The sequence below is a fragment of the Bactrocera tryoni genome, chromosome 1 (genome assembly GCF_016617805.1).
Source record: "Bactrocera tryoni isolate S06 chromosome 1, CSIRO_BtryS06_freeze2, whole genome shotgun sequence".
NCBI lineage: Eukaryota > Metazoa > Arthropoda > Insecta > Diptera > Tephritidae > Bactrocera > Bactrocera tryoni.
Genome location: NC_052499.1, coordinates 27411316 through 27431568, shown reverse-complemented (window position 1 = coordinate 27431568; position 20253 = coordinate 27411316). Strand labels below are relative to the sequence as shown.

At 34.7% G+C, this 20253-nt stretch overlaps 1 protein-coding gene across 1 annotated transcript; it reads right to left on the bottom strand.

Annotated features, from left to right (window-relative positions):
* Nucleotides 1-2214: 2214 nt before the first annotated feature.
* LOC120766477 lies at nt 2215-18944 on the bottom strand. Its single transcript, XM_040092019.1, has 9 exons — nt 18832-18944; nt 9810-10044; nt 9605-9744; nt 9246-9535; nt 5323-5401; nt 3052-3135; nt 2842-2992; nt 2626-2765; nt 2215-2561 (listed from the first exon to the last, which is right to left on the bottom strand). The coding sequence occupies exons 1-9, from the start codon at nt 18911-18913 to the stop codon at nt 2260-2262; spliced, it is 1503 nt and encodes a 500-aa protein (XP_039947953.1). The 5' UTR covers nt 18914-18944; the 3' UTR covers nt 2215-2259.
* Nucleotides 18945-20253: the final 1309 nt, after the last annotated feature.

The following is a 20253-nucleotide window of genomic DNA, read 5'->3' as shown; positions in this document are numbered from 1 at the left end:
AAAAAATGAAGATATTCAACTTAATAGAAGTACACAAAAATGCTACATACAAATAGTTTATTAAAATATACCGATCCTACATTTAGGATTCATTTCTGTATTGATTATTTTAAGACTCCTAAAACTAACTAACTAACTAAATGAGAATGCAACATCTGAATCTTTAGAGATATTTTATAATACTTCTGATGATGGAGAAATTCGCAATCATGTCAGTGACCAGCTCGTCATAATTGTCAGCCCTAAGGTTTCCAAGGAAACCATGCACTAATGCCTTAAAAGTGTTCCGGGATTCTCCTCATTGCTAAGAAATTTCGGGAAAATATCACAAATCATAACTTTGTTTTCCTTAATTTTTGACACTGAAAGGTTTGGAAAAAAATCTCCATACATATCAATATTTCGGATTCATGATTAGAAGCCTTTACAAATTCTTTAATACAATTCCATTTTCCCAATTTGTATTTGATAAGTACGTACCGGTCAATGTTGATGGCGGTAGTAAGCAGCATCATTCCTACTCTATATCCCACAGGCAAAGCCTACCTTGCGTTCCAGTCAAAAAAGCCACCATCTTGAAGCCTCAAATAACTTCCCTCTTGTACACCATATATTTAATGGACGATGCCTTTGATGTTAGAAAGACAATAAGCATCGTTTTCATTTTGGTTTTGTTCATTCTTCTGGTCTTCATCAGCGACCTCTTCCCGGCCCTCCAAAAAGGAGTGGAGGTGTTCATCTTACTCTGCTTGCACCGGCGGGCACTGCCTACTCAGTCTAGCACCTGCTGGCAAGAGTTATTCTGCGTTGGATTTATAGGCTGGCACTGTTGTTGGTGTTAATGCTGGTTCTAACATAAACGAAATTATCTACGACTTCGAAGTTATGACTGTCAACAGTGACATATGAGCAAAATCTCGAACGGTTGTTTGATGACAGGAGATATTTCGTCTTGCCCTCGTTCACTACCAGACCCAGAACTAACGACGCGGTTATTATGGCCAATGATATCGGAGTCATCGGCGTACGCCAGCAGCTCGTACACTACTATAGAATATTGTACCTGCTCGATTAAGTTCTATCGAATTATTTTCTTCAACTGTAGATTGAAGGAGTCAAATGATAGAGAGTTGCCTTGTCTGAAATCACGTTAGGTATCGAACAGATTTAAGAGGTTCTTCTCGATCCTGACGGTCATATTATACAAAAAGCTGTGTTTTGCATTCACTACCATTCAGCAGCCTGGAGAAGTGTTCCCTCCATAACTTCAGTATGCTTTGGGCATCAGTCACTAGATCACCTGTGGGGGTTCTACAAGAATATGCTCCGGTCTTGAAACTTTCTGTTAGGCGCCGCATCTTTTTGTAGAATTTTCGAGCATTACTCCTGTCGGCCAGCTTGTCAAGCTCTTCATACTCATGCATTTCGGCCCCTGTCTTTGTTTGTCTGTAAATGCGTCTCGCATCCCTCTTCAACTCTCGGTATCTATCCCATCCCACGTGTTGTGGTCGATTGTAACGTTGCTAGGTAGGCAGTCTGTTTTCTCTCCGCTACGGCACGGCACTCCACATTGTACCAGCTGTTCTTTCGCATTTTCCTGAAAACCAATGGCTTCGTTTGCAGCTGGACATAAGGAGCTTGAAATGCCGTTCCGCAGTTCACTTTCATCGAGTTGCTGATGAGTGCTCTCAGAGAGTAGGAGTGCAAGTCGAGTAAAAAATCGTTCGGCTGTCTCTTGTGATTGGCACTTCACGACGTCGGACCTTTCTTGTGTTTGTTGACGTGCGTTTTTTGCTGCACAGTCCCGAATAAATGCTGATGTACTTACTTAGTGAGATATCGCACCTTTAGCAGTTTTCAACAAAACTATTATATAGGGAGTTGGCGTGGGTCAAAGTGAATTCCTGACTTACATCCACACAACTAAACAACAACAACATAGAGAAGAGATACACATATGCATATAACATCGTTCGCTCATTTTCTTCTGAACAGGTTTTCTTGGTGAGAAGCGTATTAGTAGACCGTTAGGCAGATTTGCTTATTCATCTTCTGAAAAACTATGAGCGTGATGAGAAATATTCCACTTTCATTTTTCTTGGAATTTCATTATTATATTTATTCGACCAGAATTTAAATGATATATTTATTTACTATTACACCTGAAACTCCGTTGACCACGAGATCGATGTTACCCTCATAAACACAACTGACTATAAAAAGGTAATTTACAATATAATGATTTTATTAAAATTCAATTTACTCTACGAATAATTTATTATATGGTGTTTTATCAAAAACAGAATCGATAATACTTGACATCAACTTAGATAGTTCCTTGGAAAAGGTTATATCAACTTCCTGATAAATTTCCTTCCAGTTTTCATTTAAAAACAAATTCATATTATCACCCAAAGCTTTGTCGCCATTGAAGAGATTTTGTAATTCGAAGAACACCCTACTGGGCTTAACAATGGCTCTGAATTTGTCGGTTTTCATATAAGTTTCGCCATCCTTCTCAACGGGCGCGCCCACCCATTGTAGTATGAATTCTGCATCAACTGAAAGCGAAAAGCATTTCATTATAAATATTTGCTCTAAGTGGATGTTGAAATTTTAATTTACTCATAGTGATATTGTTTTTGCCGGAACCGCTAATGGGCAATATCAGAATGCGGCCTTGTATTTTATAATCGCCGATCAAGCTGGCCACTGGCACTTTGAAGCGTAGCTCGTGTTTTTTCGTGAGATCCTTGCCGAAGCCTCTGTGCAGAAGAAAAAAACGAAATAAATGGAATAAATCAAATTTAATATTAGTTCAGTTTTTAAACGTCCACTTACCTAGCTTTGTACGCTGTGGCATTGGCGACACCATAAATTTTATTATTGCTAAAGGTTAAGTCAATATTTACGGGATTGTCAGCACCTTGCTTCAGTGTGAATGTGCCGGCATCAATAGGATCGATTTGTCGCAGATTTATCGAAGTATCTCCTAAACAAACAATAATATGTTATGGATATTTACATATTTATCTGTATGTACAGACTCACCTTGATTTTTTTCACGCAAATAAAAGTTGATCGCCTTCAGTAAACAATCTTCGTCTCCGAATTTACATGGCTTCGGATCATTGGCTGAAAGTCATAAAAACTATGTTCTTAGAAAACAGAATGGCAGAATATATTTATACACATGCATGTATGTGGTAGACATTCGATTTGCCTAGGGCCATGGAATAAAAATAATGATCAAGACCATTTTTTAAAATACCAGATAAGCACATGTATTTTGAGAATGTGGTTAGCAAATTTCTTTGCGAGTATTGCTGGCGTAAAACTTTTCTGATAAAATACCATAGCATGATCGGGGCGTTTTAAAATATGGCGGACGTTCCGTTTGTTGGTAAACTTCAATACATTATTTATAGATTATAAATGGACTCCCTTTTCTAATACTGAATTCTTTAAGCCACATAAATTTCACCTTATTCTTTTTTAAATTTTTGTTCGGTAATCTGTTTATGTTTAAACATTTGCACCTTGGGGAATAAATTGAAGAGGTCGGAAAAAGTAGCGTGTATCGTACCGCCTAGCGATGTATGAATACCGTCCCAAACGAAAATTGAAACAGTCATACTCGTAATAAATTTCTTACTAATATATATTATAAAGTTAGAAAGTTAGTTGAAATCTATTCAACAAAAGTGTAAGAGTAATTAGAATTTTATACTAGTTAATACAGACAGGTTTTTTTGGAGGAGCGCAATGTATACTTAATATTTAAAACTCAAAACTGATACGAAGGATTAAAGAGTACAAAATACTACAGAAGAACCCATATTACAAACGGAAAAATGTTGCGCCGATCACAGAGTCTATATGGTGAATGGTTATAAGCCTCTACGGCAGTATAATTAGGATGTGGCGATATTTGCAATCTTAGGGCCGTTTCCTCAATGTCTGGTTAGCAATCATTTGTCAAAAAAAATTCTGGTTAACCTTGCCAAAAGAAAGAGGCGGTTCGCTTCGGACAGCCCTTAGTTTTATAGTGGACTTAAGGTTTGGAGAGACATTCTTGACTAGAAATGTATGCTAGTCACGATAAATTACAAATAAGTAGAATATAAGGAGCTCTTATTCGATTTACAATGCAAAAACTTGAACTTGAGCTATTTTCACGCAAGTATAGTATTTGCTTGAAATGTTCAAACGATCCTGATCATAGTTATCGAAAAATCTAATAAAATATGTTTATAAATGGTATATGCCATCGTATGAATCGTATTTGTGAAGAGTGACAAAGTTTGAAGCCGTATTGGTTCGACATGTTATGCATAACAAAATGTTTCGACATACGAGCACTAATTGTGTTGTTTATAGTAACTTAAATATTCATCTCGGCCAAGGAAATGGAATTGGATCGCGAACATTTTCTCGCGGTTATTTGTTACAACTTTCGACGTGAATTATCTCAGCACAACGAGTACAAGGATGCACTAAATTCAGTTTTAGTCGTAGATCTTTCCAAGAAAAAATTTCTTGAAGGTCGTTCAAAATCAGTTGTTATTCCGGAAACCACTGATGCTGCGCGCAAAATGTTTTCACGTTGAATTCCACACAATTTGTCAAGTGCTTAAAAACAGACTCGTGTGGATTGGTCGAGATAAATTTAAAAAAATACGATAACGGTGATTTGAAAAAAATAGCAGTCGACTCTACAGTCGACTGTCTGTATTATCCACCGAAGAAGGATCTCTCTTCACCACGACAATGCGAGTTCTCATACATCGCATTTTTTAGCACTTAGAGCATCGATTTGATCCTCCGTATAGTCCTGATTTGGCATCGAAAGGCTTCTTTTTATTTCCGTACGAATAAAATAAACTAAGAGGTCATTGTTTTCCGACACCTGAAGAGACGGTTGATGCGCTCAGAGCGCATGTTTTGAAGATACCTTCGACAATTAATTCAAAACCATAGTAAAAGTGTATAGATTTTAATTCAGAATATTTTGAAAAACAATAAAGCAATTTTTGACTTGCTCTGATTCTGAAATATAAAACGGCAACTTTTGTAATTGCACAAAGATATGGAAGCTTCTAACTTTTTATCCTTTTGTAATTTGTTGCACAGATTATACGCTGTCTATCTTGAAGTAGTGACCCCTAATAGTGGGCTTCAAAGAGGTAAAAAAAAAAAATATTTTCAACAAATTTTTAATTGAAATTCCATTTTCCTTTAGAATCAACTGTTACTTTTAAATTTTACAATTCCCTTTTTGCTTAATTTAATTTCTTTCAATATTTTTTATTGAACACTTACGAAAATCCGCATTATTAAATTGTAAAAAGGAGCAAACAAGCGCTGCAGTAAATGCAATTCGGATATACATTTTTCTTAACTAACGGTGTTTTTTTTTTCAAATTTGTAATTGTTGACAATGATTTAATCCTTTCTCTTATCAGTTTTGAAAAGTTTTTGTAAGTTCTCCGCTACTTCCGTCCCGATATTGATGCGAAAATGCTTTAACTAAAACTAGGAGAATTGATGAAATCTCGCTGAGTTTTTATATGAGAGAAGCAATTATATTTTGCATTATATGTAAATGTATCTATACACACGTAATTATATAATCAATAGACAATAATGAGTGCAATTTACTTTTTAGCGTACTTCGAAACATTTACTTATTCACTCAATATATTTTATTTCTTACGATCAGTTTACAACCCATTTACTTCCATTAGATATGTGTAAGGAAATACTATAGTGTTATGTATAGAAAAGCGTTTTTTACTACCAGTTTTGTAACTTGTACACACATGTGTATTAATGCGTCTATATATGCAAACAAATAGTTGTAAATAGAATGCGCCGTTATATCATGTTATATAGGGTGCTTTTTTATATATGAAGAGTTTCGTAGAGGATAGCTATCAAAACAGCTGTAAAAGTAAAGGTAGGTGTTTAACATTTGTAAAGGTAATATTTTTATTTAATTATTTAAAAATATTAAACATTTATACAAGGCGTTTTCCAAAGTATACAGGACTTAAAAAAAAACAGAACAAATGGTTTTTACGGCAAAATCAATTTATTTTATTCAAAATAGTCTCGTTCTACTTCAATACAGCTTTTTGCACGGTCCAAAAGCATGTCGAACGAGTGTTTTAGCTCGTTGGCCGGTATGGCCGCCAGTATGCCGGTGCAAGCTTTCCTTTCATGGGCAAATGCATTTTTCCGAAAAGGAAGAAGTCGCACGGTGCCATATCGGGTGAATACGGGAAGTGGTTAATGGTTAAAATGTGATTTTTGTTTAAATAATCGGTCACCAGCGTCGATCAATGAGACGACGCAATATCGTGTAACAAACGCCAACTTTCATCTTCGCGATATTCGGGCCGAACACATCGAATACGGCGCACCATGAATTTCAATGATGATTTCGGCTGATTTTTGATGAATTCACGCACAGTTTCGATAGAATTTCCGGTGATCACAGATTTTAAATGGCCACCATGTTGATCGTCATTTATGTCCTCACGACCACTTTAAAAACGTTGAAACCACTCGTGCACTCTGCTGCGGGATAGGTAATCATCGACATAAACTTGTTTCATCAATTGAAACGTTTCGGTAAAAGTTTTACCAATTTTAAAACAAAATTTAATGTTGGCTCCTAGTTCGAAGCTCATTTTCACACAGATAACACAAACATACTGACACTTAAAACGCAATAACTTCACTTCCAATCTATGAAATGTCATGAACAATCGATAAAGATAGCAGATTCTAACGTACCAGTCGACATATAGATGGCGCCACCAGGGGGCGCCAGATTCAAAAAGTCCTGCTTACTTTGGAATCCACCTTGTATTCTAATCTCACGTGCTGTGGGAAAAAAATTTCAATATATTTTAACTGCCATTTAATGCTTAGAGGTAAAGTACGTTTCTGGCTGGGAATACATAAATGATATAATTGGGAGTGTGAAAAGCGCTGCGTTATCCACGACTTGCATTCAGAAAATATTACTCCGTTTTTCTTGCCAACATTGGTCCATATTTTTTAAAACATATTAGTTTAGATTATCAAGCGTTTAAGTGCTAAATGGTTTTACCAAAAGCGTGCAACAAGTTTCATACAAGGCCACTTCAATGAACATCACTTTTGGTAATAGAATCATGCCAAGAAATCGGCGTGTAATTAAACCCTCTCTGTTATTATGTTAAATCAGTCATATATACTGATGGACAAACTTTGGCTGACCAATTGGAAATTAATGTTTGGTATGTTATTGGCGAGATATGGTCACGCGCGAAAATTTGCTGTGTAATTCAACCGATCGAATGGTTTCTATAAGATTTACAATTGTCTTATTTACAATTGTAGCCGTTAAGAACTGTTCAGAAATCTGAACACATGTTTAATTTCATTCCAATTAATGGCTTTATTTTTATACCAGTTTAATAATTCAGCAAATCACAGCTGGCGAAGCCTTGATAAATATACTTCCCTTTGAAAATTGCGTCTGAGACCTCTCCTTCTCAAATAATGTCGCGTAAGAGTAAATTAAGAAAGTTTTTTAGTAGTCAAATTAACTATCCCGTTATATCTCGAAGTGGCAAAAGTAACCAGTCTGCTGATTTTACAATAATAAAAAAGTTTTTTGGTTTTGGTAGTTTTAGGAACTTAACGATTTTATGTATTTTGGAACACAGAAAGTTTTTTCAGTGCCTTAACTCATTAAATCGCTTCAACTCACTTCCGCTTGAAGACTATCACTATAGAAGCTGTAAGGGGTTACATCCATTTGCAAGCTAGAAAAAACGATTTTTTTTGTTGTACATGTAAATATATTATATATTTATATTTTTTTTAAGAGGCATGTTAATGAATAAAAAATTAACATTAACGGAAATTCAAGCAGTTTAATAATCGGCGATTAATTAAAAAAATCTCTAGTAGTACTAGCTGTCTAGTGGCGAAAAGCATTTTTCTATTTAAAATAATCTGAAAGTCAAAAATCGAGAAAACTTATTGTTATTGTAGATGAATACAGAAAATGCTCGAAGCACTAGCCAAAATTTTGATTTTTGAGAAAATGCGGCTTCCATAAAATCATTTTTGTGAGAAGTGATACTTTGCACAAACATATTCCTTCGATCATTACACGAAAAATATATCTAAGAAGCCGAGTAGTCCAGCCGCTTTGGTGAAATTCTGCTCACTGAACCTGAAAATATCGCTTCGAGAAAAACGCGGTAATAAATTGTATTTTCTGTTGGTCGAGTTCCGACCACTGGCGACCCAAGTTCTTATAAATATGCTCATATAACCGAAACTATTTGTTGGATAAGCTTCAAATTCGAAGAATACTCGAAGAAAACTCAAATATCTGAACATTCGATGTACACATAAAAAAGAAGTCGATCTTTTGAAATTCATAGGTGAATATAACCCTTTCAAAAACAACAAACACAACTTCAAATATTGTAGTAAAGTAATACAGCGAAGTTCCTCATAACCGGACACTCTCCGTCTCAAAACACCAAAATAAATAAGAATTTCAAATAGCGGAAACTATAAATTCTAAACAATTTTCTTGACACATTTTATGAAATCTTGTCCGTTTATCAGAGGTCATTCCGTTCGGAATTAGACAAGGTCTTACTCACAACCTATAATATTTGTATTAACACTCTTTCCAAAATTTCATTTGTCAATCTATGCTCGCAATGGTTAAGCTTTGCTTTTCACAAGAGAAAACAATTTTCTTATGAAAATAACAACAAAGTGACTAGGCAGAATTCAATGGGAGAGACCTCGTAAAAACCTTCTTTATTATTTGGATTTGATTCAGTTGTATTGTTCGAATCGCGTATCCAAGTGTAGGCGAATCAAATCAGGTGTTATTATATAAGAAATATCACACATATAACTCTGGTGTATTGATGAACGATTTTTCTTCAGAGACTTCGTATTTCACCTACATACTTACGTAAGTAAATGCAATATAGCAGGCAATTATAGAATCATGTAGACATAGTATGTACGTGATTAAGATTGTAATGATAGTGAAAAAAATAACATTTACATGCAACATATTTAATTGCTCAACTGTCAATATTATTGATTGGCTCATCATAATTAACAAACAAAAACAAATTACGTAGAAATTTTTACATATAGTATATCTAATGCAAAACAACTGGACTTAGCGTACTAGTATTTTATATTTGAAATATTTCATTATAAGGAATCGTTTTGAAGACTTGCTTTGCAGCCGCGTTCATTGCATTGGCGATCGCGTCATAAAAGGGTACCTTCAGCTCAGCATAAATCTCCTGCCAGTTTTCGTTCAAAAAACTATTGATGTTGTCACCCAGGGCTTTGTCACCGTTAAAAAGGTTATCGAATTGCATTATCATGCGTTTCACTTTGCATTCAATGCGAAATTCCTTAATATCCATAAATGTGTTGCCATTCTCATTGCGTGAGGTTGCGTCTATGCGGATTCGTATCACAGGTTGCACTAAACATAAAATAATTCAAATATATGTATGTATGTATATGGTTATAAGTAGTTTGTAGCGGCACTCACCTAATGTGATATTGCTTTTGCCCTCGCCTTGTATGGGCAGTATCAGTACTTTACCATCAATTTTGTAATCGGATAACAGCGTTAGCGCAGGTGCCGCTATTATGATTTCGTGACGGCCAACTGGATTTTTGCCGAAACCCCTGCGGAACAGCAGTGCTTGTGGCAATTCTTATTGTTATTTGGGGCAATATTATTTCATACTCACTTCACTTTTCTTGCTCTCAAGTCCTTGACGCCATACCCGAGGGGGTTACGCAGCGCGAGATGAATTGCTAAAGGACTCGTCGACTCCTGACTAATTATAATATCATCCATCTTGAAAGGTTCCAGCTTAGATAAACCGAAACTTTCATCGCCCTCATATTTTTTGGCGAGTACAGTGTTTATATTCTCAATAATACATTTATCATCCCCTGCAACACATGGTTTGATGTCATCGGCTGCAAATGTTCGCGAATTCAACATTATTGAAACAAAAAAAAAAAAACACAAAAATTGGTTTGTGATGAACAGCGGTGTGCGTTAGATGTTAATACTGTAATATTAATTGAATTCTCTGAATATTGCATTTTTATAGCATGTCTTAATTCGAGAGAACCCTTCCTTACATCTCTTTTGATTTTGCAATATGTAATTTATTTTACAAGGTTCGTTCCAAGGAAAACAGGACTTTTTGAATCTAGCGCCCCCTGGTGGCGCCTTCTATATGTCGACTGGTGCGTTAGAATCTACTATCTTTATCGATTGTCCAGTTTCATGACATTTCATTGATTGGAAGTGAAGTCATTGCGTTTTAAGTGTCAGCATGTTTGTGTTATCGGTGCGAAAATGAGCTTAGAACAAAGAGCTAACTTTAATTTTTTTTTAATTGGTAAAACTTTTACCGAAACGTTTCAATTGATGAAACAAGTTTATGTCGATGATTGCCTATCCCGCAGCAGAGTGCACGAGTGGTTTCAAAGTTTTCAAAGTGGTCGTGAGTACATAAATGGCGATCAACATGTGGGCCAATCAAAATCCGTGATCAACGGAAATTCTATCGAAACTGTGTGTGAATTCAGCAAAAGTCAGCCGAAATTATCATTGAAATTCATTGAAATGGAATTGAATGTCTCCAAAACATCGATTTATCGCATTTTGACTAAATATTTGGGCTTACGAAAGGTGTGTGCATGGTTTGTTCCGCACAAATTGACTGACGACCAAAAACTGCTCAGAATCCAACATTCGAAGGACGATTATTTGACCAAAAATCACATTTTAACCATTAACCACTCCCCGTATTCACCTGATATGGCACCGTGCGACTGTTTCTTTTTCGGAAAAATGCATTTGCCCATGAAAGGAAAGCGTTATGCAGACGCAGAGGCCATTCAAAAGGCTTGCACCGGCATACTGGCGGCCATACCGGCCGAAAAAACCATTTGTTCTGTATTTTTTTTAAAGGTCCTGTTTACTTTGGAGCGCACCTTGTATTAATTAAATTATGAATTGTTGGCAACCCTTTACGAAATATTTTCAACTTGAACCTTTTATAAACTATGTTAGTTTCATATTCAATCAAATTACTGAATAAAAAATTGTAAGCAAGTAGCGACACACTTTGTAAAAATATAATAAATACTATACAGTATTTTAAACTTTTGTATATTCGCGAACTAGTCCCTCAGTTATTTAGATATCGATCTGAAATTCTGTACACGTCCTTTTCTCCCAAAGAAGCTGCTCATTTGATGTAACCGCCGATATCGCATCACTATAGCATATACATAGCCGCCATACAAACATGGTGCTTCATTTGATGAAATATCTTTATGGAATTTGGTTAGGGTTATTATCTAAAGCAATGGTATAATCTCCGAAGATATTGTTCCGACTGGATCACTATAGCATATATCTACCATACAAACTGACCGATCGAAATCAAGTTCTTGTAAGGCAGCTTTTGTATCTGTGAAGAATATTATAGTTCCGAAAATTCCAACTTCTTTGCTTCACTCTTATTTCGTTTAGACTTTCGGGAATCTGAAAGAGAAAAACTCCTCTGTGGGGTATTTGAGGTGTCCTGATTACGAGTTTGAGTTTCAAATTTTCCATCACGTGGAGCTATTTTTGTCATTTTAGTAAATGGTGGTGGTTTAACCCCTATACCCCTTGACTACAATACCAAAAGTCCAAGTGTTAGAAAATGTTTACTATAATTTTCGGATTTAGCGTTTACGTGGGTTTATGGGTTAAAAAAAATCAATTTTTTTATTGTCTTATTAAAGTCTGCAACACGTCTAGAATATTTTCCTAAATTTTCAAGTAGATCCGAGTAATAGTTTCGGAGATACAGCCTTGAGAACTAGTGCGCTCGAGGCTAGCTAGACTAAGTGCGCCGCCTTTAAACGCGATTTTCTTGAAAGTGTGTTTTTGAGATACAATTCTTAAAGACTTGGAAGAAGATTTTTTTTGATTACAACAATTTGAGAAAAAAAAATTCGCGAAATTTTCACTGAACTCTCTACCAAAAATCCAATTTTCAGTTTTTTTCCTTCGTCCAAGTTAAAAGTTAAGGTTTTGACTAAAACACGGGCGCATTTTTTTCCGAGAAGTCACCGTAAATGGCGTCGCAATGGCCGAGTTTAAAATGTTTCTTTCCAAAAATTTCAGAATTGCACACACTATTGGCAGTGTATGTTTGTAACAATAAAAAATACGAATAAAATATTTAATTTTTTATATCAGAAAAAAATTGTTGAAAAAAGGCTAAAAAGCTAAGCTTCATATATGGAAGTCAATATTAGAATTGCTCTTAACGTCTTTGATTACTACAACATTTAAGAGAAAATCTTCTTGGGCTCTCATAAACATTAGCTTTCCTATCTTCCACCTACTTTTCTACAAAACGTGTATACTTGTTTTAAGGCACAATTACAACAAAGATTGTTATGCGTCATAACTACTTCGGGAAATGCAAACAACATTTTATTCATACGTTGTTGAGAATATATAAAAGCGGGTGTGAGAAAGAGGAATCCAAGGGTCAATTATCATGTCATAAATGTGTTGCTCTATGAACTATGATTACTTTTAATTACTATTTATTCTAAAGTATTTATCCAATATGTTCCTCTATAAGTATTTAATAAGGTAATCGGTCAGGTTTTAAAGTAACATACAATAGATTTTTAAGAAGCGAAGATTAGCTTTTTGATTTTAAATTAGCACGCTATTTTGTTTAAAAATAATAATATTTTAAAGTAATTTCTAAGTTTAGGTAGAGTTCTCCAATTTGAACATGAAATGAATGAAAACAAATATAATGCTTAAACTACGTAAACTATTTTCGAATTGAAAATCGTTGTGAAAAACTTAGTCTAACTTAAATGTATTTACTCCAAAAGATGTTTCTTTCTGACTAGCAAAAGATTGTACGGTAATTTTGTTGCAGATTTTATGGGAAAGCAAAATTTCAATATTTATCCAAGTTACGAGAGCAACTATGAATATGAAAGATTGTATTAGCAAATGGCAAGAAAATATTTTGTAAATATTATTTTTATCTCGAAATTTTTTTAAATTTTCTGCTTTACTCGTACATGGAGTGGGGAGACGAAAATCATTCCGATCACCCTAACATGTACTTTTGTGTATGCGTGTTTATAAAACCCATTAACTATTATCAGTGTGATTTTAATGATCCTATTAATAACTTGCCACAAATCATATTAAATTCTTAATAAGCTAATTCGCGCAATTTGATTAAGAATAATTTTATTTGCTTAAAAGGTTAGCTTAGATGTCATTTAAAAGAGATAAATGTAAAAATAGAATATTCAAATTGTTTACTATTGATAAAAATATTCAATTTTACTTTAATCTATTCAGTCCGGTCAAGAAAAATTATATTATGAAGTTTTTTTAACTTTTCTGCGTCTCGAGCAGGAAGTAAACACAACAAGTAAGGTTGCCCTTAATTACGGAGCAACCGAACACGATCCTCAATCTTTTATAAGAGTATGCAGCTACTGCGGTATGCCGATGATATTGATATCATTGGCCTCAACAACCGCGCCGTTAGTTCTGCTTTCTCCAGACTGGATAAGGAAGCGAAGCAAACGGTTTCGGTAGTGAACGATGGTTTCTCTCGTTATCAAAGAAACAGGTACTCGCAACTTAGCTCCCACGTCACTGCTGACAGTCATAACTTTGAAGTTATAGATAATTTCGTCTATCTGAGAACCAGTATTAACACTAGAACAATGCTAGCCTCAACGGCATTGGCATAGTTCAGTGAAAAGATAGCGGCTACGCTGGCTGGGTCATGTCGTCCTTATGGACGCTGTACCCGCCAGGCGAAGCAGAGGAAGAGGAAGACCTCCACTCCGTTGGAGAGATCAGGTGGAGAAGGACCTGGTTGCACTGCACAAAAAGAGGAAACGACCGGCGTGCTGTTGTAAACTCGGCTATAACCGCGTAAGCGGTGTCTACACCAATGAAGGGGAATAACCGAAAATTACCTACATATATATTTTTGAATTTTGTGCAAATTAATAAACTGTATTATTAAATATTTTGTATATAAAAACTTAAACGGTTATAAGATTAGCTCAAGCTATGTTATTAGGTATACTTAGTTTGATTAAGACATCTTACTTAATATCCGAATAATCAAGCTTACTCATATATGGGTCATTCCATCCAAAACTTACATTAAACATTGTTTTTAGTACAAGCTATTTGTTTGTGTTTTTTGAAGCATATATTTTTTATTTCGGCCCATATGAAAATTTTTCGATTTATGAATTTTCAAAATTTTAGCTTTTGAAAAAAAAGAATCTAAGTATTTGCTTATACGAAAAAAAATAATTCCTATTCTTTACTATTTTTTGGAGCTTTCTGATGAGTTATACGTTTTTCGACTTAATGTACATTTTTATCAAAAAAACTGAATAAGATTATTTCCAAATTTGAAAAAAAATTGTACATGATGTACAACATGTACATTTCATCAAAAAGCAAGAAAAAAATCGTTAACATTTGGCCTACCAGTTATTTTTATAATGAAATTATTTTCTTCATAACTATAAGCTAGTGTTTAAAAGTACTTTTTTCAAGAGTTGACATTTTGAAAATTTTTGCGTCGGAAATTGTTCATATTCAGTCGAAATAAAAAATACGTGCAAAAAATATATTTTGCATAAACAAAAATTTTGAATGAAAATTTAAATTTTAAATTTTAGATGGATGACCATATTTGTATACTAGGGTGTCTGTTGCTTCCCAAGTTGATTTTTTTTTCGCAAACACTCACGAAGGTTTCACCTTTTGCCCTAAAATCAAGAATCCAAAGTAAACAAGTTTTTTACTTACAATTTAAGCCATACCTAAGGCATATTTCAGTCTCAATTTATATATCATGGGATTTTGCATTTATTTTGCATTAAGCAAGTAAACCTACTGCTTTGAAAAAAATTATATTCACTGTTTGAATTGAAGGGAACTGTGACTATAGGTGGCGTTTGCAAAAAACACAAGAAAAAACGTTAACTTTGGCTGCACCGAAGCTAATATACCCTTCACAGGTGCATTTCTTTTAGTAACTATGTGTTCAGTTTATATGGAAGCTATATGCTATAGTAAGTCGATCTGAACAATTTTTTCGGAGATTACATTGTTGCCTTAGAAAATAATCATTACCAAATTTCGTGAATATATCTTGTCAAATGTGAAAGTTTTCCATACAAGTACTTGATCCCGATCGTTCAGTTTGTTTGGCAGCTATATGTTATAGTGGTCCGATATCGGCAGTTCCGACAAATGGGCAGCTTCTTAAAGAGAAAATTACGTTTGCAAAATTTCAAAACGATATCTTAAAAACTGAGGGAGTAGTTCGTATATATACAGACGGACGCACGGACAGTCAGACACACGGACATGGCTAAATCGACTCAGCTCAACATACTGATCATTTATATATATACGACGTCTTCGTCTTCGACGCTTCCTTCTGGGTGTTATTTGGGAAATAATGAAATAACAGACACCATAATATATATGTATACATATGTATGTATATATATGTAGGGGTTTTTAGAATATATTGACCATGCTCACAGCTTGTGTACTTATGGTATTTATAGTTCACCGAAAGTACTGTACTGTGTATCGAAAAGTACTGATTCGACCATCTTTGAATCAGATTTGAGAACCAACAACATGTCAAGAGCTATTTGTGCTACGTCTGTTGTTATATGTAATATATGGGCCCTTTTGGATATCAAAACACTGATTTTTATAACTAAAAACATTGTCACATTTATGTAGAGAGGTTATCAAAAATTAAAAATAAGTTCTCACTTATTGTGAACAGCTATTTATTTTATTTAATTGTGGATCAATACTTTTGAATGTCGCCTAAATGTATGCAAAGTTCAATATGTTTAGTCGTTACTATTTGCCTCCTGAATTAAATTATTTTATACCATGTATCTACTGTTATCTAATTGATACATCGTTAAACATTTCTATTATACTTGTACATATATGTATGTATGTACATAGATACTTATATTATAGATTTGCTTCTAAAGACATTTGCAAAGCTACAGGAACAGATGAATTGCATACTGGGCAACCCGAATGCATAGTAAAAGCGGCGGTGGAGGAAAATGTGTCATAATTTTGAATTGAAAGCAAAACTACTGAGGGGCCACTGCCACGCCCACAAACCGCCATTAGCCGAAAACTTATAAGCTGCCATAACTAAGCATTAAATAAAGATATAGAGCTGTAAATTGGCAGAGAGGATTGCAGTGGTAAGAACCACCTTTGTGCTGAAAATTTTTAAAAGTGCCCGGGGCCCCGCTCGACCAAATTTGCTTGGGACAATTGTAATAAGAACTATTACCAACAGTGTAAAAAGGATGAAATCGCATGAAAACAGCGCGCTCTCCCCCTATAACGGTACTGTTAAAAACTACTTATAGCGCGGTAAATCAATAACTAAATACGCCCGAGACATTAAATTTTACCCCCGAGATGTTATGAGAGCGCACTCTTAGGTAAAATCACATATCTCAGGACCTGCTCGATCGATTTCAATTAAATTTGGTATACTTGTATTATATTTCTCTAACGCTTTAATTTCATAGTGCGAAAATGGGTGAAATCAAACTGCAACGCCTACTTACCATACAACACAATTTTAAATTTCATATGATTCTTTCACCTTCCGGTATACAAATCAAGCATAAATTAATAAAACGGCATAAAACTACGTAAACGCACGAATAATCCCTTTAGATTGTTCCACATTGTGGCCAAAAATTGTTCAAATCCAACAAAAACTGTTCAAACCCATAGGTGCAGAATATTTGGACCCCAATATACATATGTGCTTGACTTTTTATCGCAAAATCTGTCAATATGTGAGATATATATGTAATTGAAATTCAGGGATAATCTTTGCCTGACATTGGTATGGTATATACATATCGTATATATACCGTTGAACTTCTATAACTCGAATTCTTGAATTGCCAATAAAAGTTAAATTTCATACAAATTTCCTTCCATACCTCGAAGTCTTTCTAACTTAAAGTTTTTTTTGAAAATTATGGTAATTCGAGTTAGGTAAGTTCAACTGTATATGTAATTGCTTGGTTTCCAAACCTCTGGTCAACGTTTTACACCTTAAGGTATTTACCTGGCTTTCATCCTTTAAAATTGCAAGAGTATAAAATGTTCGGTTGCTCCCGAACTTAGCCTTTCCTAAGTTGTTTATTATAATTTATATGTAGAGTTTATTCATATACTTATGTTATAGTCAGTAGTGTGTTTACTTTCCCTTATTAACAATGGAGTGAGGAAATCGAAAATCGGCAATTGCCTTATATACTACAAGTGTGGAAAGAGCGCAAGTGAAATTGATGAGCTTCTTAAAAACTTAACCTTTGGAGAAGGCTTGTTTACCCCACTATAGAACGTTTTTTTCAAACGTCTACAGTTGATGACAGAAAGAAAAGTGGTCGTCTTCGCGTGAATTGAACCAATTTCAAGTTATGAAAACTGTTCGCCAACGCGTTCGCAGAAATCCTCTTAGAAAATAGAAAACTATGTCAATGAAAATGGATAAATCGACCAGACCAATGTTAACACTTATTCGAGATAATCTCCATATGAAAGCCTACCGTCGATAAAATGGTCAACTTCTGAAAACGCGTTGGAGAAAATCAACGGCAATGAATGTCTCATTTTTACTGATGAAAAAGCTGTCATTCTTGAAGAAATATTTAGTAAGCAAAACGACAAAATCTATGCAAAAACTTTTCAAAGGAGAAAAAATGTAATTTCATGTGCTCAAAATGATGACCATACAGTTGCTGTATTGATTTAATAGGAAGTTTCCTCTTCACTTCAATCAAAAAGTGTACCAGAAGGATGGTTTAAAAGGTGTGATAAAGCAGTTCAATAGAGAGCTTTAAATTCTAATCCAGCAAGCAAACCAAAAACCACATAGCAGTAACTTAATATTAATAGTTTTATTTACTTTGATGCAGATCTTTGGCGGTCTGGAAGTCCAGATGTCAATAGAAATTGTAAATGCTGCCATTGATTAGTGCTCGAATCGTTTGTGAGCTTGTTAGAAATATGTATACTATATAAAACATAATTTAAGATACGCAAAACTGAGCATATGCATTTTTAAAAAAATTAACTTTATTAAAAAAAATTTATTTTAATTTAATTTTTTTACGTGCTGAACGTGTAGCAGAACTTAGGGCAGGACAAAGAATATACTTTCGGTACGACTTTTAGGAAGTTGCTCAGTTTGGAAGTTAACAATCGTTGGCTATGTCACCCGAATCACCATTGCTGTCTAAGCACTTGAATAGGGCACAAGAGATAATAATGTAGCTTCTCTTGCTTCTATTTGTTGCCCACTTGCAAACAAAAAAGCAATGGTCGCGCACTTGGAATGAAGCTGTTATCACAGACATTCGCCACTTAGGCAGCTTTAACACCACTTTTTAAAGTCTTTTAGCCGGATACCAATTAACTCAGCAAACACTTTATTGGTAAAAATATCATATTTTTTTTTTGCACACGGCTCACACTACATGCAATTACCACTCCTTCAGTCAATTCACATTCCCCTATTTTAAAAAATTTTCCCTTTTTCATACTTTTTGTTTCCACATCCTTTTAAAACACAGTCACTCAAAATTGTCGAAACTTACGAAGTTTCGCTGCACTGCAGAATATCAAAATAAAAGCGCAGGTGGCTTGTAGCACGATTTCATAAAGTTTAGAAGAACGCATCCTTACAAAAACAACAATACTATAAATAAATCGCACCGCTTTACAAAGACTTAGCTCAACTTCGTCTAGTTGAAAATAAACATTTAACTTGCTTTTGTGAAACTTTTATATCGCCGGAGGCCGGCTAAAACCTTACCTTGGCGCTAATTGTCGCCTAATCATCTGAGTCGCATTTGATGCTAATCAAGGCAATAAATTATTGAAAGAATTCAATTATCGATTACATAGTCGGTAGCCGTAGGTGCAAAAAGCGATCGCGCACATGGGTGGCACGAGTATGACTCCGCAGGGAGCTAGCAAGTTCCCGGTGCAGAGGTGTTGTAGCAAAAAAAAAAACAAAAAAAACAGACAAGTACAATGTATGAATGAAGCATTGTCAACTATACATATGTTTGCCAACAATTCAGATAAATAATATAAATTCAGTCAGTTGATTTAATATTAATTTAACTCAAAGCAAAAAATTAATAGAGATTTTAATTCTCACACACATATTAATATATTTGCCCACATTTACATAAATGAACCGTTTTGTTCCATATAGATATGTTGCATAACACCGAGGTTGAACTAAGATAATTAAGTGGTTATTGACGTGTATAAAGAAAAGCAATAATTCATAAAAAAGTTATTGAAAACGTTGGCATTCAGCACGTGAAAAGTTGAAGTGACATTTTGTACCTGGCTTTGTTTAACCCTTGTACAGGTATATTCACTTTCGATTGTATGCGCAAATATTGTTTAGATAATGCTTAGTTGTTGCTTAAGAGAGACTACCATAGATTTTAAGTAGTCGTATTATTGTGTTTTACATTTCATTCTCTAATGGATATGTTTTCGATTTGCTTTATCGAACAAGCAGGATTAGAAGTACGGTCTTCAAGTTCCTTTATTTTTGGAATCCACGTTGATGGTCTACTCTGCTGGCCCATCCTCAGTTATAGAACTGTAATTTGTCACAGGGGATGGCAGTAAAGAGGGATAACTGACGACTAAAAATTTCGAAACAGTTGGAGTGGCCCACTAATGGGTTCAAAATACATATCTCTGAAGACGCTTAAGCCGCAATAACCAAATTCGCTTGAGATAAATCCTAAAAGAACCCCTATTGGCAATGTGAAAATGGAATGATCAGATCATAAACCCGCTTACCTATTAAAAGCCCTATAATAATAATAATCAATAATCAAAAACTCCACAGACATTAAACTTTACTGTCAAGATGGTAATAAACAGCTATGTAAGAGCAGGTGCCAAATAGGCGAGGTACCACCCCATTTTAGGTGAAATTCCTTATCTCGAGACCTGCTCGACATTATTTTACCATTCTATGTAACAGT

Excerpts from the sequence above, each read along its gene's own strand:
- LOC120766477 (XM_040092019.1), bottom strand. The coding sequence starts at position 18,913 with ATGCGTTCTTCTAAACTTTATGAAATCGTGCTACAAGCCACCTGCGCT. Across the intron at positions 9,745-9,809 it reads TTGAGAGCAAGAAAAGTGAA|GGGTTTCGGCAAAAATCCAG; the intron begins GTGAGTATGAAA and ends GCTGTTCCGCAG. Across the intron at positions 9,536-9,604 it reads CAAAAGCAATATCACATTAG|TGCAACCTGTGATACGAATC; the intron begins GTGAGTGCCGCT and ends TTTTATGTTTAG.